The sequence below is a fragment of the Eschrichtius robustus genome, chromosome 3 (genome assembly GCF_028021215.1).
Source record: "Eschrichtius robustus isolate mEscRob2 chromosome 3, mEscRob2.pri, whole genome shotgun sequence".
NCBI classification, from domain to species: Eukaryota; Metazoa; Chordata; class Mammalia; order Artiodactyla; family Eschrichtiidae; genus Eschrichtius; species Eschrichtius robustus.
In genome coordinates, this window is record NC_090826.1 from 142,734,847 (window position 1) to 142,755,397 (window position 20,551).

General features: G+C 40.5%; 1 protein-coding gene across 2 annotated transcripts in view; it reads right to left on the reverse strand.

Annotated features, from left to right (window-relative positions):
- The window catches only part of COLGALT2 (collagen beta(1-O)galactosyltransferase 2), a 139,656-nt gene that overhangs the window by 26,700 nt on the left and 92,405 nt on the right, over nucleotides 1-20,551 (reverse strand). For both annotated transcript variants that reach the window (XR_011073645.1, XM_068541389.1), the window contains exons 7-8: nucleotides 11,934-12,010; nucleotides 8,356-8,462 (exon numbers count right to left, since the gene is read on the reverse strand). Coding sequence is in view for 1 of the 2 variants with exons in the window: in XM_068541389.1 (XP_068397490.1) it covers nucleotides 8,356-8,462; nucleotides 11,934-12,010 (184 nt within the window). In the remaining variant the exon portion in view is untranslated. The remainder of the gene's footprint in view (nucleotides 1-8,355; nucleotides 8,463-11,933; nucleotides 12,011-20,551) is intronic.

Here is a 20,551-nt window from a genome sequence, read left to right on the forward strand (position 1 = left end):
TGTACAACATAAGGATTCAATATTTTGTATATTTTGTGAAATGATCCCATGATAAGTATAGTTAGCATTCATCACCACATAGCTACAAATTTTTCTTGTGATGAGAACTTAAGATTTATTCTCTTAGCAACTTTCAAGTATGCCATACAGTATTATTAACTGTAGTCACCACATTGTATACTATATCCCATGACTTATTTTATAAAAAAGTTTATACGTTTTACCCCTTCACCTATTTCATCCACCTCCCAATCCCACCTGTGGCAACGAATCTGTTCTCTACAAGTTTTGTTTTGTGTGCTTTTAGATTCCACATATAAGTGATATCATATTTGTCTTTCTCTGACTTATTTCACTTAGCATAATGCCCTCAAGGTCCATCCATGATGTCACAAATGGCATGACTTCCTTCTTTTTCATGGCCAAATAATATTCCATTGTATATATACACACATATTTTCTTTATCCATTCATCCATTGTCAAACATTATGTTACTTCCATGTCTTGGCTATTATAAATATTGCTGAAATGAACATGGGGGTGCATATATCCTTGAGTTAGTTTTTTAATTTCCTTTGGATAAACACTCAGAAGTGGAATTGCTGGGTCACATGGTAGTTTATTTTTTTTGAAGAACATCTGTTTTCCACAGTGGCTGCACCAATTTATTCCCAACAGTGAACAAGGGTTCCCTTTTCTCCACATCCATCCCAATACTTGTTATTTCTTGTCTATTTGATAACAGACAGTCCAATAAGTGGGAGGGGAGATCTTGTGGTTTTGATTTGCATTTCCCTGATGATGAGTGATGTTGCTCAACTTTTCATGTATCAATACCTGTTGGTTTTCTGTATGTGTTCTTTGGAAAAATCTCTATTCAGATCCTCTTCCCATTTTTAAATCACATTTTTTTTTTGCTATTGAGTTGTACGAGTTCTTTATATATTTTGAAAGTTAAACCTTATCAGATATATGATTTGCAAATATTTTCTCCCATTTGGTAGGCTGCCTCTTTATTTGGATGGTTTCCTCTGCTGTGCAGAAGCTTTTTAGTTTGATACAGTCCCACTTGTTTAATTTTTTGTTGTTGTCACCTTTGCTTTTGGTGTCAAATCCAAAAAATCATCACCTAAGCCAGTGTCAAGGAGTTTATTCCCCCCTGTTTTCTTCTAGGAAGTTGGTATTAATATGAACTAGATTGCTATAAATTAAGATGTTAATTGTAATCCTCAGGGCAATCACTGAGAAAATAACTAAAATATATATATAGGAAAAGAAACGAATTAAAATGTTAAAGTAGAAAATATCTTTTAAACATAAAAGACTGGACATTCTTATGCCTCATAAGAATGGAGGCATAGAGGAACAAATAAGACATAAGATGTATCGAAAACAAATAGGAAACAGCAGGTGTAAATCCTACCTTATCAGTAATCACATTAAATGTGAATGAATTAAACCCTGTAATCAAAGATAGAGCTTAGCAGAATGAGTTTTTAGAAAGACGATCCAACTATGTGCTATCTACAAGAGACAGACTTTAGATTCAAAGGCAAATAGGTCTAAAGTAAAAGGATAGAGAAAGATATACCATGTAAACAGCAACCACAAGAGAGCTGGAGGAACTATACTGCTGTAATATCTGACAAAAAAATTTAGACAAAATTACCAAAGGAGAATATTTTATAACGGTAAGAGTCAATCCATCAGGAAGACATAATTATAAATACATATGCATCTTACAATAGACTAAAAACATGAAACAAACTGACATAACTAAAAGGAGAAACAGAAAATTCAAAAATAGTGGGAGACTTTAATACTCCATTTTCAGTAATGTATAGAACTAGCCAGGAAACAGAACCAATTAGACCTAACATTTATAGAACACTCTACCCAGAAGCAGCAAAATACACATTCTTCAACTGTACGTGTAACATTCTCTAAGACCATATGTTAGACCATAAAGACTATACAGACCATAAAGCCTCAGTACACTTAAAACGATGACTGAAATCATACAAAGTATGTTCCACAATCATGATGAAATTAAAAATTGATAGGAACTTGGAAAATTCAAATATGTGAAATTAAACAACACACTCCTTAACAGCCAATGAGTTAAAGAAACCACAGAGGAAATAAGAAAATATTTTGAGACAAATGAAAATGAAAACACAGTATATCAAGGCTTACAGGATGCACCTAATGCAGTACTTAGAGGGCTAGTTACAGCTACAAACGCCTATGTTTAAAAAAAAAAAAAAAAACTCAAATAATCTGCTTTTCCATTTTAAGAAACTAGAAAAAGAGCAAAGTAAACCCAAAGCAAGCAAAAGGAAGGAAACAAAGACTAAAGTGGAAATAAATGAAATAGAGAATAGAAAAGTAGAGAAAAAACAAGACCAAAAGTTGGTTCTTCGGAAAGAACAAAATTGATAATCCTTTAGCCAAATACAAGAGAGTAAACTCAAATTATTAAAATGAAGAAAGAAAGAGGGGGCAATCCCTACTGACCTTATGGAAGTAAAGAGGATAAGAAAATACTATGAACAATTATACACCAACAAATTAGATAACCTGGATAAAATGGACACATTGCTAGAAAGATACAAACTGACTCAAGAAATAGAAATTCTGAGTATACATATAACAAAGTAAAGAGGTTGAATTAGTAAAAAAAAAAAAAAATGTCCCACAACACAGTCCAGGACCAGATAGCTTCACTAAAGAATTCTGCCAAACATGTAAAGAATTAACACCAATCTTTCATAAACTCTTACCAAAAACCGATGAGGGAGCACCTCCCAACTCATTCTATGAAGTATTATCCTGATACCAAAACCAGAAAAAGCCATAACAAGAAGACTACAGACCAATATCGCTTATTAATATAAATAGAAAAGTCCTCAAGAAAATACAAGTAAACAGAATCCAGCATCACATAAAAGGCATTATACATCATGACAAGTGGGATTTATCCCAGAATTGCAAGGTTCGTTTAACATGTGAAAAAAAAGTCATGTGATGTTTGTCTGTTAATTATTAACAGACAAAAATCACATGATCATCTCAATAGACATAAAACTTGACAAAAATCCAACTGTATATGGATTAAATGTTTATATTCCCCCCAAGTTCACATGTTGATGTTATTAGGAGGTGGGGCCTTAGGTCATGAGGGTGCAATGCTCATAAATGAGATTAGTGCCCTTATAAGAAGAGACACAGAGCTTGCTTTCCCTCCTCTCTTTGCTGTATGAAGGTACAAGAGGATAGCCACCTACAAACCAGGAAGAGGTCTCTCACTGTAATCCAGCCATGCTGGCACCCTTCTCTGGGACTTCCCAGCCTCTGGAATTTCGAGAAATAAATGTTATCTGAGCCACCTGGTCTATGGTAACTTGTTACAGCAGCCCAAACTAAGACACCAACACCCTTCCATGATAAAAAACACACAACCCAATCAAGGCCATCTGTGAAAACTCCACAGCTAAGATTGTATTTAATGGTGAAAGACTGAATGCTTCTCCCTAATATTAGGAACAAACCAAGGCTGTCCACTCTTACCACTTCTATCCAACATTGTACTTGAGGATCTAGCCAGGGTAATTTAATTGGGTAAACAAAATAAAACGATATTCAGGTTGGAAAAGAGGAAGTAACAATATCTACATTTGCAGATGACATAGCCTTGTATAGAGAAAATCCAAAGGAATACACACACTGTTGGGCTGCACCTTGAAGGCCTTCAAGCCTCGAAATTGCCTGGTCTCAAGAAAGAAGGAAGAGCCCAGAGACAGCGACAGCAACACCAATGGTTTATCGGACAGGGGATCTTACAAGTTGAAACAAAAGTTCCTGGAGCAACACTCCACCGTGTATGGCAGACAACAGGCAGGACACAGCAGCAATCTTCGCTACCTAGGAGACGAAAGAGGCTACCATTTATAGGGGGAATTGATGTCACGTGGGCTCATCAGTTACCAGGGAAACCAGCGGCTGGGGCAGGGGGCAAGTTACTGATTAAGCCCTATAATTAAGAGGATTGGATAGTCATGTGAGTGAAGCAGGCACTGGTCAAGCAGAGAATATACATAGAGCAAGAGAACAGCCATCTGGAGTGGTCTGACCATACACTCCACCCCTATGTACCCTGCACGACCCTTACAGTCTTGGTCTGCCCCTCTTCTGAGATATCCCTGGGCTCAGGTATGTAGAGGTGCACTGCAAACAAGCACCACAAATGCAACACAAACAATAGCAGCTAAGGAGTACCAAGAGTAAGCCAGGGGCTTGGCTTGCAGGACAGGAAGAAGGTGAGATTCTGCAGTCGTCCCCAACATGGCCACATTAACGAGGTCAGCTTTCTCTGGCATCTCACTGCAGACCCAGTAATCAGACTCAGTTTGCAGTAAGGCCACTGTTTTTGCCCAGTCCTCAAACAGATTCCCTGCACTCAGGCTAGGGATGGAATGTGATGTTTCAACAGGCACAATACAGGGGAGATTATGACCATTAAGCAAATTATAAGCAGTAGCAGCATTCCGAGATCATACCCCTGCCTGTGGTTTTTTGCCTGGCCGGCTGTACCATACGGCCTGTCCACCCTCAGTCCCCACAGCCCAGCTGCTGCTGAATTAGAGAGAGACAGTATAACAACAGATCACAAGAATAATATAATGGTGTCTTTTTCCAGTAGGGCGTCCTGATTAATTACCTTAGTAGTCTCAGGTGAGGCCGGGTAGAAGCTAGGTGAAATCTTTCCAATCCTATTGCCCACAGGGCGGCAAATCCAAACCACCGGTGACTTACCTGCCAGTCCCAGGGCCATTTTTTAATGTGTTCCCCTGAGGGTAGATCCTGTGGAAGGGCAAAAGTGAGTTATTGTCCGGACCAATAGTTGGCAATGGTCCGTTGGTGGTCAGCAGCTGAACTTGGATGATGTCGACTAGTTGCCTCAGGGTTAACATGGCGTAGGCACTGGGATGATAGTTCCTGGGATGTTCAGTTTTAGTTTGTAGGGCTTGAATTAGCCTCCTGGAAACTTGAGAGGGCAAGTTTCCCATCTCAGTTGTTGTTTAAATAGTCCATTTATCCTTTCGATTAGCCTGGCAGCAGTGGGGTTGTAGGGCAGGTGGAAATGCCAGTGTATGTCACTTTTATTGACCCATTTCTCAACTTCATGGCCGGTAAAGTGGGTTCCTTGGTCTCTATCGATGTCCATGGGGTTCCTGTATGTCGTGCACGGCTGCTCTAGATCCTGCAGAGTGGTTTTTTGTGTTGCTCCAGGACTCCGGTAGGCCTTTTGTAATGTCTTCCACCTGCTGTAACACGTTGTAAACTAAACAAAGCGTTTGTATTCACTAGCCGTCCCTGTGCAGTCAGATGAGCCATGAGCATGGGGCTGATGCTTCTAAACTGGTCAGAGACTCTGAGGTTAACAGGACATCATCAATATAATGGAAGAGAAAGACATCTCTCATGGCGGTCAGTTGCCTCCAGTCTGGGGAAAGGAGCTGCTCTCCATCTGTATCCTGTGGGACAAGGGACCTCTGACCTCGTCCCAATCTTCTTCCTCTCCTTCATCACTCTTGGTAGGATACCACACCTTGGGGTCCCGATTTGACCATCCAGGCTCTCCTGACAGCCCCCATTCATCAAGGACAGCAGCCACAGGGCCCCATGTGCTAGTGGACAGACACCTCAAGATCACCCCCACAACTTTTCATTACCTGTCCTTGGTTCCCAACATTTTGGTGCTCACAGGAGTTTCCTCAGCCTCCTGGCTAGCTCGACAATTGTTGAACTGCACCCCATAGGTCTGCAAGCTTTATAATTATTCAGCCTGGAGACCGAAGAAAGAGCCCAGACACAGCCACAGAGACATCAATGGTTTACTGGACAGGGGGAATCTTACAAGTCTGAAGCCAACAGTCCTGGAACGTCACTCCACTGTGTACAGCAGACAACAGGTAGGACACCACAGAAATCTCCGCTACTCCAGGGAGAAGGAGTTTACCATTTATAGGGGGGAATTAACATCATGCTTTCTCATCAGTTACCAGGGAAACCAGCAGCTGGGGCAGGGGCAAACATGCAGGCAGTTACTGATTAAGCCCTATAATTAAGGGGATTGGATAGTCATGTGAGTGAAGCAGAGACTGGTAAAGCAGATGTACAAAGAGCAAGAGAAGAGCCATCTTGAATGGCCTGACCACACACACACACACACACACACACACACACTATTAGAACTAATAAATGAGTTCAGCAAGGTTGTAGGATATAAGATCAATATAAAAAAATCAACTGTATTTCTATGCACTTAGCAATTTGCAATCTAAAACTTAAATTAAGGAAACAATTCCACTTACCATAGCATCAAAAAGAGTAAAATACTTAAGAATAAATTTAACAAAATTAATGGAAGACTTGCACACTAAAAACTACAAAACATCAGAGAATTAAAGCTCTAAATAAATGGAAAGATATCCCATGATCATGAATCAGAAGACTTCATATTGTTGAGACAGAAATTCTCCCCTCAATTGATCTACAGCTTCAATGCAATTCCTATTAAAATCCAAACTGTCTTTTTTTGTGTGGAAAATGACAAGCTAATGCTAAAATTCATATGGAAATCCAAGGGACCTAGAATAGCCTAAACAATCTTGAAAAAGAATAACAAAGTTGAAGGACTCATACTTCCTTACATAAGAAGCTACTGTGAGGCATAGGGACTGGTGTACACATCAATGGAACAGAATTGAGAATCCAGCAATAAACCCTTATATTTAGAGTTAATTATTTTTTGACAAGGTTGCCAAGACAATTCAGTAAATGAAAGAATAGTCTTTTAACAAATGGTGCAGGGACAACTAGATAACCATGTACAGAAGAATGAATTGGACCCCTACCTCACACCATATAAAAAACTAACTCAAAATATATCAAAGATCTAATGTGTAAGAGATACATGTAAAGGATAAAACTATAAAACTCTTAGAAGAAAACACAGAACCAAGTCTTTGTGGCTTTGGATTTGGCAATGGATTCTTAGATACGACACCAAAAGCACAAGCAACAACAAAAATATAAACCGGACTTCATCAGATTAAAAACTTTTGTGTTTCAATGGACACCATCATGAAAGTGAAAAGATGACATAAAATGGGAGAAAATATTTGCAAATTATATATCTGACAAGAGGCTTGTATCCAGAGTGTATAAAGAACTCTCACAATTCAACTAGTTTTCCTCGGTCCGTGTGGCCTATGAAGGAGATTGGGGCTATTAGAGGTATTTGAAACAGTGGTTCCCAAACTCTAGTGCATCCAAGAATAGGGTTGCCAGATTTAGCAAGTAAAACACAGAATGTCCAGTCAAATTTATATTTCGGATAAACAGTAATTTTTTAGTATAAATAAGACCCATGCAATGTTTGAGACAAATTTAACTGGGTATCCTGTATTTTATGTGGCAACCTTACCAAACAATCACCTTGAGACTTCTTAAATGAAGATTCCCTACAGATCATAATTCAGCGGCTCTGGGACTCAGGAAGCTGCCCTCTTAACCAGCCCCTAGGGACTCTGACATGGGTGTCCAGGCCACACTTTGAGAAACACTGATGAGATTCTCTAAAGGAGTCACAAAAACTTCCACAACAGCTTCTAGTCATACTCTTTAGAGACATTCATATTCCAAATTCATATATAACATGGTATTGCAGGTTTTGCAAATATCTATGCCTTGAAATAACAGTGTCAAATAAAAAAGCAAAGCAAAGCAAAACAGAACAACAACATCAATAACAAAAACCCTTGAAGGAATCTAACCAGGTACCCTATGTGACTTTCCTGCCATGTTCCTGGGAAAAGTGATCAGCCCAGGCAGACTGTGGCAAGCATCTCATGCAACAGGAGACACAGACTGTTATGCATTTTTTCCATTTACTTTCTTCAGGTCACCCAAGGTTAGACGCTTTGCTCTAAATCAAGCTCTGAATGCAACTCTGATCGCATTCCTTCCAATGCACTATGGGGCTGGAAACCACCACAGCCACTGGAAGAACCCCCAGGGACAGTGGAAAATCACGTCCAGTGCAAACCTTCAGCATAATGAAGACCAGAGAGCACTGGATGGTGAGTGGATTTCTGCTCTACTCAGTGAAATTAACATATATAAGCTACTATGAGTCATAAAGTTTTCCCAAAGTAGGCTGCATTGTGAAGACGTGTCTATCTTGCAATGAGTGCAGATTCCTCCCACCAAGACTAAACCTCTGTCAGAGAGGGTGCATCCCCACTCCAACCACATCTGCAAGGGCTCGAGGAAAAAACCCAACTCACTTTCCATCCACAGCCTCGACAATCTTGACCTCAATCTCCTGCTCGTACAGGGTACGTAACATCCGGTCCCGCCTGTCCTTTCTGCGCTTCAGGTTTATCATGAAAATCTAATGCAGGAAGAAAAAAGGAAAAGAAACACAGATTATTCAACTCTTTTTCTAGGCTATTTGAAAAGTAAAGTAAATGTAATGAACAAAGTTTTGGAATAAGGAGTGGAAAAGACAGGGAAAACTGTGGTGAAGATTTGTTTATATTTCATATTAGGTCAAAAAGTTATTCTTCAGGAGGCCAAAGGTAAAGCAAACCTAAAACATATGAGATGAAGGGGTAGGAAGAAGTTTGGCAAATAGTTAGATTTATCAGCAGACATAAGTTTACTAAGTGTTTGCCTTGGACCAGTTCCTATGCGTCAGTTTCATCATCTGTAAAACTGAGATAATACTGGTCCTGTCACCTGGGTACAAAATATTAGCTATTCTTATTATTTATATCCACTGTAGAAAAATTTAAAGTCATTCAAAGAATAAGAAAAATCTAGTCTTAACAAATTCCTTTTCTTTCCAAAGGTTCCAAATTGAATTACCAAGGTCTTAATTTGAGTAGCTTCTTTACCAGAAGTTTTCAACTCCCTTAGAATTTTTCTGAAAGAAGTAGAGAGAGAAAGGGTCCTGCACTTGGTGGTAGCCCTTTGGGAAAAGGCATCATTTCCACATCACGTGGATCTGAGGGAAACCTTATAGAGGGGACACATACTGGTCCATGAAGTCCCAAAAATGTGCATTCAGATTGTCCCGCATGAGAACCGGGTCCTCCTGCAGCCCCTCACCTTAGCTCCTAAATTCCCAATGACTGCACTAAACACACACATATCCTGAGGCTACTACAGGGAGTTACACAGATAATGAGGCTGGCCTGATTATTCCCAGATTTAAGGAGCCATAGAAGTATCCAAAGGCTCATGAATGTTATTACAGATATCTATGTGCTTTACTAAGGTTCTTTTCTACGAGCAGTAATAAACTCACTTTGTACATTAAACTAGTCCTGCAAGAGAGGGAGACTTCAGCTACCAGTAAGAAATACTGAATAGCATGGGAAAGGAGAACCCTCCAGGAATACGCTGGATGACATTGGCTTCACCCTAACGACCCATCTAGATGACTTTGAGGAAGACGTTTAACGTTCCAGGGTCCAGTTCCCTTGTTTGTAAAAAAGAGGGAGTTGAACAACCTCACCTCTCAAGACCAGTACAGATTAAAATGTCTATGATATGTCATTTATGATAAAGTTTGCTTTATGCTGTCTATAATAAGGAAGAAACTATGTCTTATAAGCAGGCTGGAGTTCAGACTTTACTGGGGGTTAAGCTGTGGTTCACACAGTCGTTCTGAATGTAATCATCGAGATGCTGTATGTTTTACCGGATCAAAAGCTAAATTAACTAAAATTTCAACTCTTCCTTATAAAATATTCTCACTTCTATCCATTTATACAGCTCTGGGCAAAGAACTGATGGGGGGAGCAAGATGTCCTCTTTGAAGAAATCATCCACCTGAATCAGAGCAAAGTGGATTAGGTACGTCATGATTTCATTACCTCCGTTGTTTATCTAACCGGGCAATTATTTTTTAAAAAACAATTTCTGTGGTGACTGTATTTGCCTTGTTACCTGGGATTTTAAAACTTAATGAGTCATGTTCATTTATATTTCATTTTCTTCCTGTTTAGAATCATACTGTGATGGGCCATGTTCCATCGCCCAATTTTAAGGCTATGGAAAGGAATGGGCATTTCCTCATGTGTTCACATGGAGCTACCTGAGGTCACTCCAGGAGAGAAAAACAAAACAAAAAACAAAAAATTAACAGAAATACAACAAAGAGTCCCCTTAGATCCAAGACCTTTAGTCTGGGAAGACTTTAGTAAATAACAACCCTGTCCCAGTTCCTGCCAGGACAAGTGCAATAAAAATTGCAGCCATGAAGGAAAAACACAGACGGCTTGCTCATACTTAGTGAATAGTAAACAAACAAAAAGCCACACCGCCGAATGCAGCCCAGACACCACCAACAAGGTCACAGAGTACTGGGAAGGTTGAAAAGGCCCCTGAAAATCCCTTTTTCCACTATCCTATCTCTGTTCCAAACAGAGAGAAGACTACCAGGGTTCAGGAGAGTAGAGTCCCCGTATCTGCATCCTTTACAGAGTTGGCCTTTTCCAGAAGGCTTCTAAGAGTGACCCAGTCCTTCCAAATGGAAGACCAGCGCTAGAAGATCCTGCTTTTGTCCCATTGTATCTGCTCTGATTTGATCCTCATTGGAATGTGTTTATAAAGGGAAAAATGAATATATGTAAAGACCCTTGGGTTCTTTTACCTGGAGACCTGAGAGCTGGTGAGAGCTGCAGGGAAGGAAAGCTGTAGTAATATGTGGAAGTGGGTTCAGTGCCTGGGGTGGTCCAACTTTTCTGCAGCCCTGACTGTTTATAGAACTTTGTACACTTTAGTCTAATTCTTCTCTACCACACTTAAAATCATCTTGTCTCATCCTGCCCTCTGTGGAAATAGCATAATAGCTGCTAATTCCTTTCCACTTAATATTCATGAAATATTCCTTTCCATTCCTGAAGTCTGCCTGCAAATAAATTTTATAGAATAAATCCCAATTTCCAGTTCCAGCAGCAATTTAAGATGGCTGTACTTTGGGGACCTGTATGACATAGTACAGGGGGGTAAACAAGGCATTTTCTTTCAATTAGTCAGTGGCAATGAGCATGTAGCACAAAGCTTGTCTTATAACATATCCAAAATTCACAGAAAAGTTCCATCTCAGTCTGTGGATTCCTGAGGCACTGTCCTAGCTTCTAGACCACCAAGCTCCATAACTGATCAGCAGTTAGGTGACATGAGGGACCCATGAAGGATTCGGTGACTTGGAGTCACAATTCTGGTCCCACCAAGTATCTGCTGTGCATATTACTAAGACAGCCATCTCTTTATATTTCTGCTTCATTCTTTATACAATTGAAACTTAATGATAAATATGACTCTCAGAGCACTATCATGAAGTTCTTGCCTGCCGAAAGGGAGAATTTTAGAATAGGTTTCTTTTTTCACTTTTTCTTTGTCCTCTAAACTCTGCCCTCCAATCTTTTCCCATGGAAAAACAGCAGAGAGAAAATAAAGCAAAGAATGTTCCAGAATGGTTTCCACTTACTCAGAATAAAGTTAAAGTCCTCCAATACCTAAAATATATATCTTCTTTACCTTACCCTTGAATCTTGATAAAATATGGCAATATCTGCTCCTAGAAAATATCACTTTCATGACTAAATAGTAACGCCTTTCTGACTCAATCATTAATTTACTTTTACCATGATGCTCCTTTTTTAAGATAAGTGAACTGAGGCACAACAAAAACTGAGAACCTTTTCCAAGACCTTGGTTTCTTTTCAGCAGCCAAGCTGGTCTGGCTGGCTCCCAGACGTGTGATCAGGCTTGTGTTGTGATACAAACATATAAGCATGATGTACACATGTGCACAGGTGCACGTGCACACACACACAGACACCTTTCCTACCTCATCGAATCCCATCTTGTCTGGATATTTAGGGACAACTGAGACGAACTGGGAAGGTTCCATTGGAGGATGGTCAACTGGAAGACACGAGAAACACACAGAGTGCTTTGTTAGTGAGAGGCTCAGAGAACAGCATTCCAACCACAGGCCTGACCTCTAGAAACACAGCCTGCATGTTCAGGGCAGGGGATAACTGCTCAGCAGTTTTCTAGGACTGAGTGGCTATATAAGAACCCCAGATTGTCACAACGCTGGTTTTGAGAGCACCTGTTTATATGCAGACTGCAGTATTTGCTCCATTTCCCTCAAGACCTATTTTAAGAGCATTGGAAAGGTAGTCTAGGGTAATGATTTAGGGTGAGGGCTCTAAAGTCAGATGACCTGGGTCCAAACTTTGGTCTGTAAAGGTCTGGAGCAGATAGGTGACCTCTCTAAGCCTGTTTCTTTGTGTGTAAAATCAGGATAATAAAAGTGTATCTCTTAGAGTGTTATAAAATTTAAATGAGACCTACATGCAAAGCACTAGCCACAGTAAATTAACACAGTAAATGCTCAATAACCCCTAGCTACTACTCACAGTGGCCCATGATGAAAGAGCTCAGAAATAGGCTGTACTTTTTTCTAAAGAACACTTTTTTTCTATATGTTTAAGATCATAAAACTCTGGGACTATTTTATTTTAAAATCCCATCCAGGCAGGTTTAGCTACAGGTACTCAAAAGGTCCTTTATTTTAACGCAAACTCACCTCCAAGGCCCAGCCCACATCCCAGAACTTGGTACAGGGCTAACAAGGAAGTTTCCAGATGGGAGGGGTGTTGCATCTCAAGTAATAAAAGTTTTATTTATTTCATACTCTAAAAAAGCTTTCTCTATAAACTATATATTTTAAAGGTTGGAAGTAATGTTGATTAAAGAACCTGAGAAGGTCTTGAAAATTTTTAGTATTTCACAAACTCAAAGTACTCACTTGGTTTTCCTTGAAGACATAATACAAGGAAAATGTTAAGTGAGAGCTGGTAACTGGGTTGTTTGAAGAACTATAGTTGATGGGCATTGCTACTGTTCACCGGTATCCGTTCCCCTCTATTTCAGGCATATGAGAGGGGCTTTTCCACCTTCAGGTTAGTCATGGCCACATGAGTTGCTGCCACTCAACTCTCCAAACCCTCCTCCCACCCCTGCCCCAGCCCCACCTCAATGATCTTAGCAGCCTATGTTGAAATGGAGAAGCCAAAAATTTGAAGCAGCCTAGAATGATGTGCCAACATGTGGAGGACAGCTGCCCAGGAAAGATACGAGGACCACTGTAGACTTTGCATAACAAGAAACGAGCCATTGTTGTATGAAGCCAACGAGATTTCAGCATTCTTTGATATTCCAGCATAACATCACCTGTCCAAAGGGTATTATTTGTTTAACTTACCCTCCACTGGTATATTAAAGAGAAACCAGGACATCCAGTTTCACTTATGATCAAATGATGTGAAACCATAGAAGGTAGTGAAACAGGTTTCCTAAGCCAAACACAAGAGTTGGTCTTATTAGTTCAATCCTGACCCTAACCGTCACATTTCTATGAGTACACAGTGCGTGTGTTTCTGTTTCCCTCAGCACCCAGAATATTTTGGTCCTCCCTGCTCCACCCCACTCCATTAATTTCTTTTAAAATTAACAAATGGTGATTGGGGGGGTCACCATGTACAGCGTTAGGTTTTTATGAGAAAAAAAATCTTAACATACCAACTCCTTCCTGTTCATGTTGTTTGAAGAGCTGTCTGGCCCTCTCTCATCGGGCCTTAGACTTGGGAGGGGGTATATTTCGGGTTATCCTTTCCACCCTGTTGGTCTCTGTTTGGCACTCACATGGGCTGCCCGGCTTTAACGGTTCAGCCAAAGAGTCTGCTTTTAGCCACTGTGCTTCCATCAAACATGGGTAGTCATTGTGTTCACAGGACAAGTATCCCCCCAAAAGCCACAAGTGGCTGGTCCTGAAAACCACCGTTGAGCAGAAATATGAGACACAGGCCTGGGTTTTGCCGCTGAAGGTAGAGCTAAGCCATAGGGAAAAACAGGAGATGATATGAATTAGACTTAAGAAGCTTACTATGTGGGGAGAAGGGATGCATCTTTGCTGACATCAGACTTGAAGATTAGGTACATCCCAGCTTTTGTTTGGGATCATTTCTGACTCTATCATTCATAATTAATTCAGTTCCTCTTTGAATCCCTCTCCATACATGTCCCTCACTGTACCACCAATTGGGATGTGCTTCATTGGCTCCAGGATAGTTTCAAGATCTAGGAATAATAATAACTATTGGTATAGAGATCTTACTACTCACTGCACTCTGGGCTACACTCTTGATATATGTAATTACATTTATTTAATCTTCATAACATGTACCACAGGATAGGTCTGAGTATCTCTATTTTTACAGATAAGGAAACAAAGACTTAAATAACATGCCCAAGATCACAGAGCTCATAGAGCTGGTATTTGAACCTAGGTCTGACTCCTGCACCTGAACCCTTAACCCACACTCTCCTCTGCCCCCAAAGCTAGACCTTGGTAGCCATTAGCATCAAGTTGGCCTTGGGCAACTGGGCTGGGTTCACAGTAGCTCAGTTAGGTAAGTCCTCGCTCCTTTGTTGCTCTTTCTGTGGTCTACACTGGAGCACATGCCATCCAGTGTACAATGTACCAGCCCAGTCATGCCCAGAAATATATTTGAGAGATTGTGCTTGGAGCGAATCCTAACACTTGTCTATAGTTTCTCCTGGACTTCTTCCATGGCTGCAGCTACCACCCTAGCTCAGGTCCTCCCTCACTCACATGCTTGGGCCATTTTAATATTTTTCAAACACTTGCATGCTCTTCGTCTTGCCTCATTATAACTGATTATGCACACTGTTGCCAAAATAATCTTCCTTAGGCACAGCTCTATTCTTGACCATAACAGTCACACTTGGCACTTAAGTGTTTTACAATTTGTTAACTGATTTCATAATCACCATGTCATTTTATCTTCACTTTTATTTTTTTTTGGGGGGGTGGTATTGTTTGTTTTTATAGATATAGAAATTGAGACCAACCCAGATGTAGTCTTGCCAAGGTCAAATAGTGAGTGATTGGCAGAGCTGGAACTCAGTTTTAGATCTTCTGACTTCAGATCCAATATTCCTAATAAACTTTACATGACATTCTGTTGCCTCAAAATCTCATTACTGAGAAGAGGTACCTAAGATTTCCCATCGCCTCATGCTCTGATTTGCATAACCAATCTCCTCATGCCTCACAACCCATTTACTACTATCACCTTTACAAGATCTAGCTTCCTGTCATTCATCTCCCAATTTTCCATACAGCTCCTAATGTACAAATGAGCAAGTACATGAAGAGTGCTTTTGAAAGTGTTAGCCAGTGCCGCCGCGCCAGCCGCCATAGGCGCCTCAGCCAGAACTTGGAGAGGTCTTTTTTCCTCACCTGGAGGGAAGTGGAAGTGCCTTGGCTCCAATTTCCCCACTTTTGTACACTGACCATGTACTATATACCAGAAATATTACATGGGTCCTGAAGATGTAAACATAGGTAAATAAACATAAAAGAATCATTTCAGACAGGAGGACCTTCAAGATGGCAGAGGAGTAAGACGTGGAGATCACCTTCCTCCCCACAAATACATGAAAACTACATCTACATATGAAACAACTCCTAGAGGACACCTACTGAACACTGGCAGAAGACCTCGGACTTCCCAAAAGGCAAGAAACTCCCCACATACCTGGGTAGGGCAAAAGAAAAAAGGAAAAACAGAGACAAAAGAATAGGGACAGGACCTGTACCTCTAGGAGGGAGCTGTGAAGGAGGAACAGTTTCCACGCACTAGGAAGCCCCTTCACTGGCGGAGACGGGGCGTGGCGGGGGGGAAGCTTCGGAGCCACGGAGGAGAGCACACCCACAGGGGTGCAGAGGGCAAAGCGGAGAGATTCCCGCACAAAGGATAGGTGCCGACTAGCACTCACCAGCCTGAGAGGCTTGTCTGCTCACCCGCCGGGACGGGTGGGGGCTGGGAGCTGAGGCTCACGCTTCAGAGGTCAGATCCCAGGGAGAGGACTGGGGTTGGCTGCGTGAACACAGCCTGAAGGGGGTTAGTGCGCCACAGCTAGCCAGGAGGGAGTCTGGGGAAAAGTATGGAACTGCCAAAGAGGCAAGAGACCATTGTTTCGGGGTGCACGAGGAGAGGGGATTCAGAACACTGCCTACACAAGCTCCAGAGACGGGCGTGAGCCATGGCTATCAGCGTGGACCCCAGATACGGTCATGAAATGCTAAGGCTGCTGCTGCCGCCACCAAGAAGCCTGTGTGCAAGCACAGGTCACTATCCACACCTCCCCTCCCAGGAGCCTGTGCAGCCCGCCACTGCCAGGGTCCCGTGATCCAGGGACAACTTCCCTGGGAGAACACACGGCGTGCCACAGGCTGTTGCAACATCATGCTGGCCTCTGCTGCTCCAGGCTTGCCCCACATTCCGTACCCCTCTCTCCCCCTGGCCTGAGTGAGCCAGAGCCCCCTAATCAGCTGCTACTTTAACCCCATCCTTTCTGAGCGAAGAACAGATGCCCTCAGGCGACCTACATGCAGAGGCAGGGCCAGATCCAAAGTGAACCCCAGGAGCTGTGCGAACAAAGAAAAGAAATTTCTCGGTGCAGCCTCAGGAGAAGCAGATTAAATCTCCACAATCAACTTGATGTACCCTGCATCACTGGAATACCTGAATAGAAAATGAAGCATCCCAAAACTGAGGTGGTGGACTTTGGGAGCAACTGTAGACTTGGGGTTTGCTTTCTGCATCTAATTTGTTTCTGGCTTTATGTTTATCTTAGTTTAGTATTTAGAGCTTATTATCATTGGTAGATTTGTTTATTGATTTGGTTGCTCTCTTCCTTTTTTTATATATATTTTTTTCCTTTTTCTCTTTTTGTGAGTGTGTATGTGTATGCTTCTTTGTGTGATTTTGTCTATATAGCTTTGCCTTTACCGTTTGTCCTAGCGTTCTGTCTGTCTGGTTTGTTTTTTTTTTTTTAGTATAATTTTTAGTGCTTGTAATCATTGGTGGATTTGTTTTTTGGTTTGGTTGCTCTCTTCTTTCCATCTTTCTTTTTTTTATTACTTTTTTACTTTTTAATTTTTAATAATTTTTTTTTATTGTAATAACTTTATTTTATTTTTTTCTTCTTTCTTTCTTTCTTTTTTTTTCCTCCCTTTTCTTCTGAGCCGAGTGGCTGACAGAGTCTTGGTGCTCTGGCTGGGTGTCAGGCCTGAGCCTCTTAGGTGGGAGAGCCAAGTTCAGGACATTGGTCCACCAGGGACCTACTGGCCCCACATGATATCAATCAGAGAGAGCTCTCCCAGAGATCTCCGTCTAAATGCTAAGCCCCAGCTCCACTCAGTGACCAGCAAGCTACAGTGTTGGAAACCCTATGCCAAACAACTAGCAAGACAGGAACACAACCCCACCCATTAGCAGACAGGCTGCCTAAAATCATAATAAGTTCACAGACACCCCAAAACACACCACTGGATGCGGTACTGCCCACCAGAAAGACAAGATTCAGCCTCATCCACCAGAACACAGGCACCAGTCCCCTCCATCAGGAAGCCAACACAACCCACTGAACAAACCTTACGCCTGGGGACAGACACCAAAAACAATGGGAACTATGAACCTGCAACCTGCGAAAAGGAGACCCCAAACACAGTAAGTTAAACAAAATAAGAAGACAGAGAAATACACAGCAGATGAAAGAGCAAGGTAAAAACCCACCAGACCAAACAAATGAAGAGGATATAGGCAGTCTACATGAAAAAGAATTCAGAGTAATGATAGTAAAGGTGATCCAAAATCTTGGAAATAGAATGGGGAAAATACAAGAAACGTTTAATAAGGACCTAGAGGAACTAAAGAGCAAACAAACAATGATGAACAACACAACAAATGAAATTAAAAATTCTCTAGAAGGAATCAATAGCAGAATAACTGAGGCAGAAGAACGGATAAGTGACCTGGAAGATAAAATAGTGTAAATAACTACCACAGAGCAGAATAAAGAAAAAAGAATGAAAAGAATTGAGGACAGTCTCAGAGACCTCTGGGACAACATTAAACTCACCAACATTCGATTTACAGGGGTTCCAGAAGAAGAAGAGAAAAAGAAAGGGACTGAGAAAATATTTGAAGAGATTATAGTTGAAAACTTCCCTAATATGGGAAAGGAAATAGTCAAGTCCAGGAAGCACAGAGGCTCATAGAGGATAAATCCAAGGAGAAACACGCCAAGACACATATTAATCAAACTATCAAAAATTAAATACAAAGACAAAATATTAAAAGCAGCAAGGGAAGAACAACAAATAACACACAAGGGAATCCCCATAAGGTTAACAGCTGATCTTTCAGCAGAAACTCTGCAAGCCAGAAGGGAGTGGCAGGACATATTTAAAGTGATGAAGGAGAAAAACCTACAGCCAAGATTACTCTACCCAGCAAGGATCTCATTCAGATTCGACAGAGAAATTAAAATCTTTACATACAAGCAAAAGCTAAGAGAATTCAGCACCACCAAACCAGCTTTACAACAAATGCTAAAGGAACTTCTCTAGGCAAGAAACACAAGAGAAGGAAAAGACCTACAATAACAAACCCAAAACAATTAAGAAAATGGTAATAGAAACATACATATCAATAACGACCTTAACTGTAAATGGATTAAATGCTCCATCCAAAAGACAAAGACTGGCTGAATGGATACAAAAACAAGACCCGTATATATGCTGTCTACAAGAGACCCACTTCAGACCTAGGGACACATACAGACTGAAAGTGAGGGGATGGAAAAAGATACTCCATGCAAGTGGAAATCAAAAGAAAGCTGGAGTAGCAATTCTCATATCAGACAAAATAGACTTTAAAATAAAGACTATTACAAGAGACAAAGAGGAACACTACATAATGATCAAGGGATCAATCCAAGAAGAATATATAACAATTGTAAATATTTATGCACCCAACATAGGAGCACCTCAATACATAACGCAAATGCTAACAACTATAAAAGGGGAAAACGACATTAACACAATAATAGTAGGGGACTTTAACCCCACTTTCACCAATGGACAGATCATCCAAAATGAAAATAAATAAGGAAACACAAGCTTTAAATGATACATTAAACAAGATGAACTTAATTGATATTTATAGGACATTCTATCGAAAAACAACAGAATACACTTTCTTCTCAAGTGCTCATGGAACCTTCTCCAGGATAGATCACATCTTGGGTCACAAATCAAGCCTTGGTAAATTTAAGAAAATTGAAATCATATCAAGTATCTTGTCCGACCACAACGCTATGAGACCAGATATCAATTACAGGAAAAAGTCTGTTAAAAATACAAACACAGGGAGGCTAAACAATACACTACTAAATAACCAAGAGATCACTGAAGAAATCAAAGAGGAAATAAAAAAAAATACCTAGAAACAAATGACAATGAAAACACGATGAGCCAAAACCTATGGGATGCATCTAAAGCAGTTCTAAGAGGGAACCTTATAGCAATACAATCCTACCTCAAGAAACAAGAAACATCTCAAATAAACAACCTAAATTTACACCTAAAGCAATTAGAGAAAGAAGAACAAAAAACCCCAAAGTTAGCAGAAGGAAAGAAATCATAAAGATCAGATCAGAAATAAATGAAAAGGAAATGAAGAAAACAATAGCAAAGATCAATAAAACTAAAAGCTGGTTCTTTGAGAAGATAAACAAAATTGATAAACCGTCAGCCAGACTCATCAAGAAAACAGGGGAGAAGACTGATTCAACAAATCAAAAAATCAGAAATGAAAAAGGAGAAGTAACAACTGACACTGCAGAAATACAAAGGATCATAAGAGATTACTATAGGCAACACTATGCCAATAAAATGGACAACCTGGAAGAAATGGACAAATTCTTAGAAAAGCACAACTTTCCAAGACTGAAACAAGAAGAAACAGAAAGTATAAACAGACCAATCACAAGCACTGAAATTCAGACTGTGATTAAAAATCTTCCAACAAACAAAAGCCCAGGACCAGATGGCTTCACAGGCGAATTCTATCAAACATTTAGAGAAGAGCTAACACCTAACCTTCTCAAACTCTTCCAAAATATAGCAGAGGGAGGAACACTCCGAAACTCATTCTATGAAGCCACCATCACTCTGATACCAAAACCAGACAAAGAAAGAAAACTATAGGCCAATCTCACTGATGAACATAGATGCAAAAATCCTCAACAAAATACTAGCAAACAGAATCCAACAGCACATTAAAAGGATCATACACCATGATCAAGTGGGGTTTCTCCCAGGAATGCAAGGATTCTTCAATATACTCAAATCAATCAACGTGATAAACCCTATTAACAAATCGAAGGAGAAAAACCATATGATCATCTCAATAGATGCAGAAAAAGCTTTTGACAAAATTCAACACCCATTTCTGATAAAAACCCTCCAGAAAGTAGGCATAGAGGGAACTTACTTCAACATAATAAAGGCCATATATGACA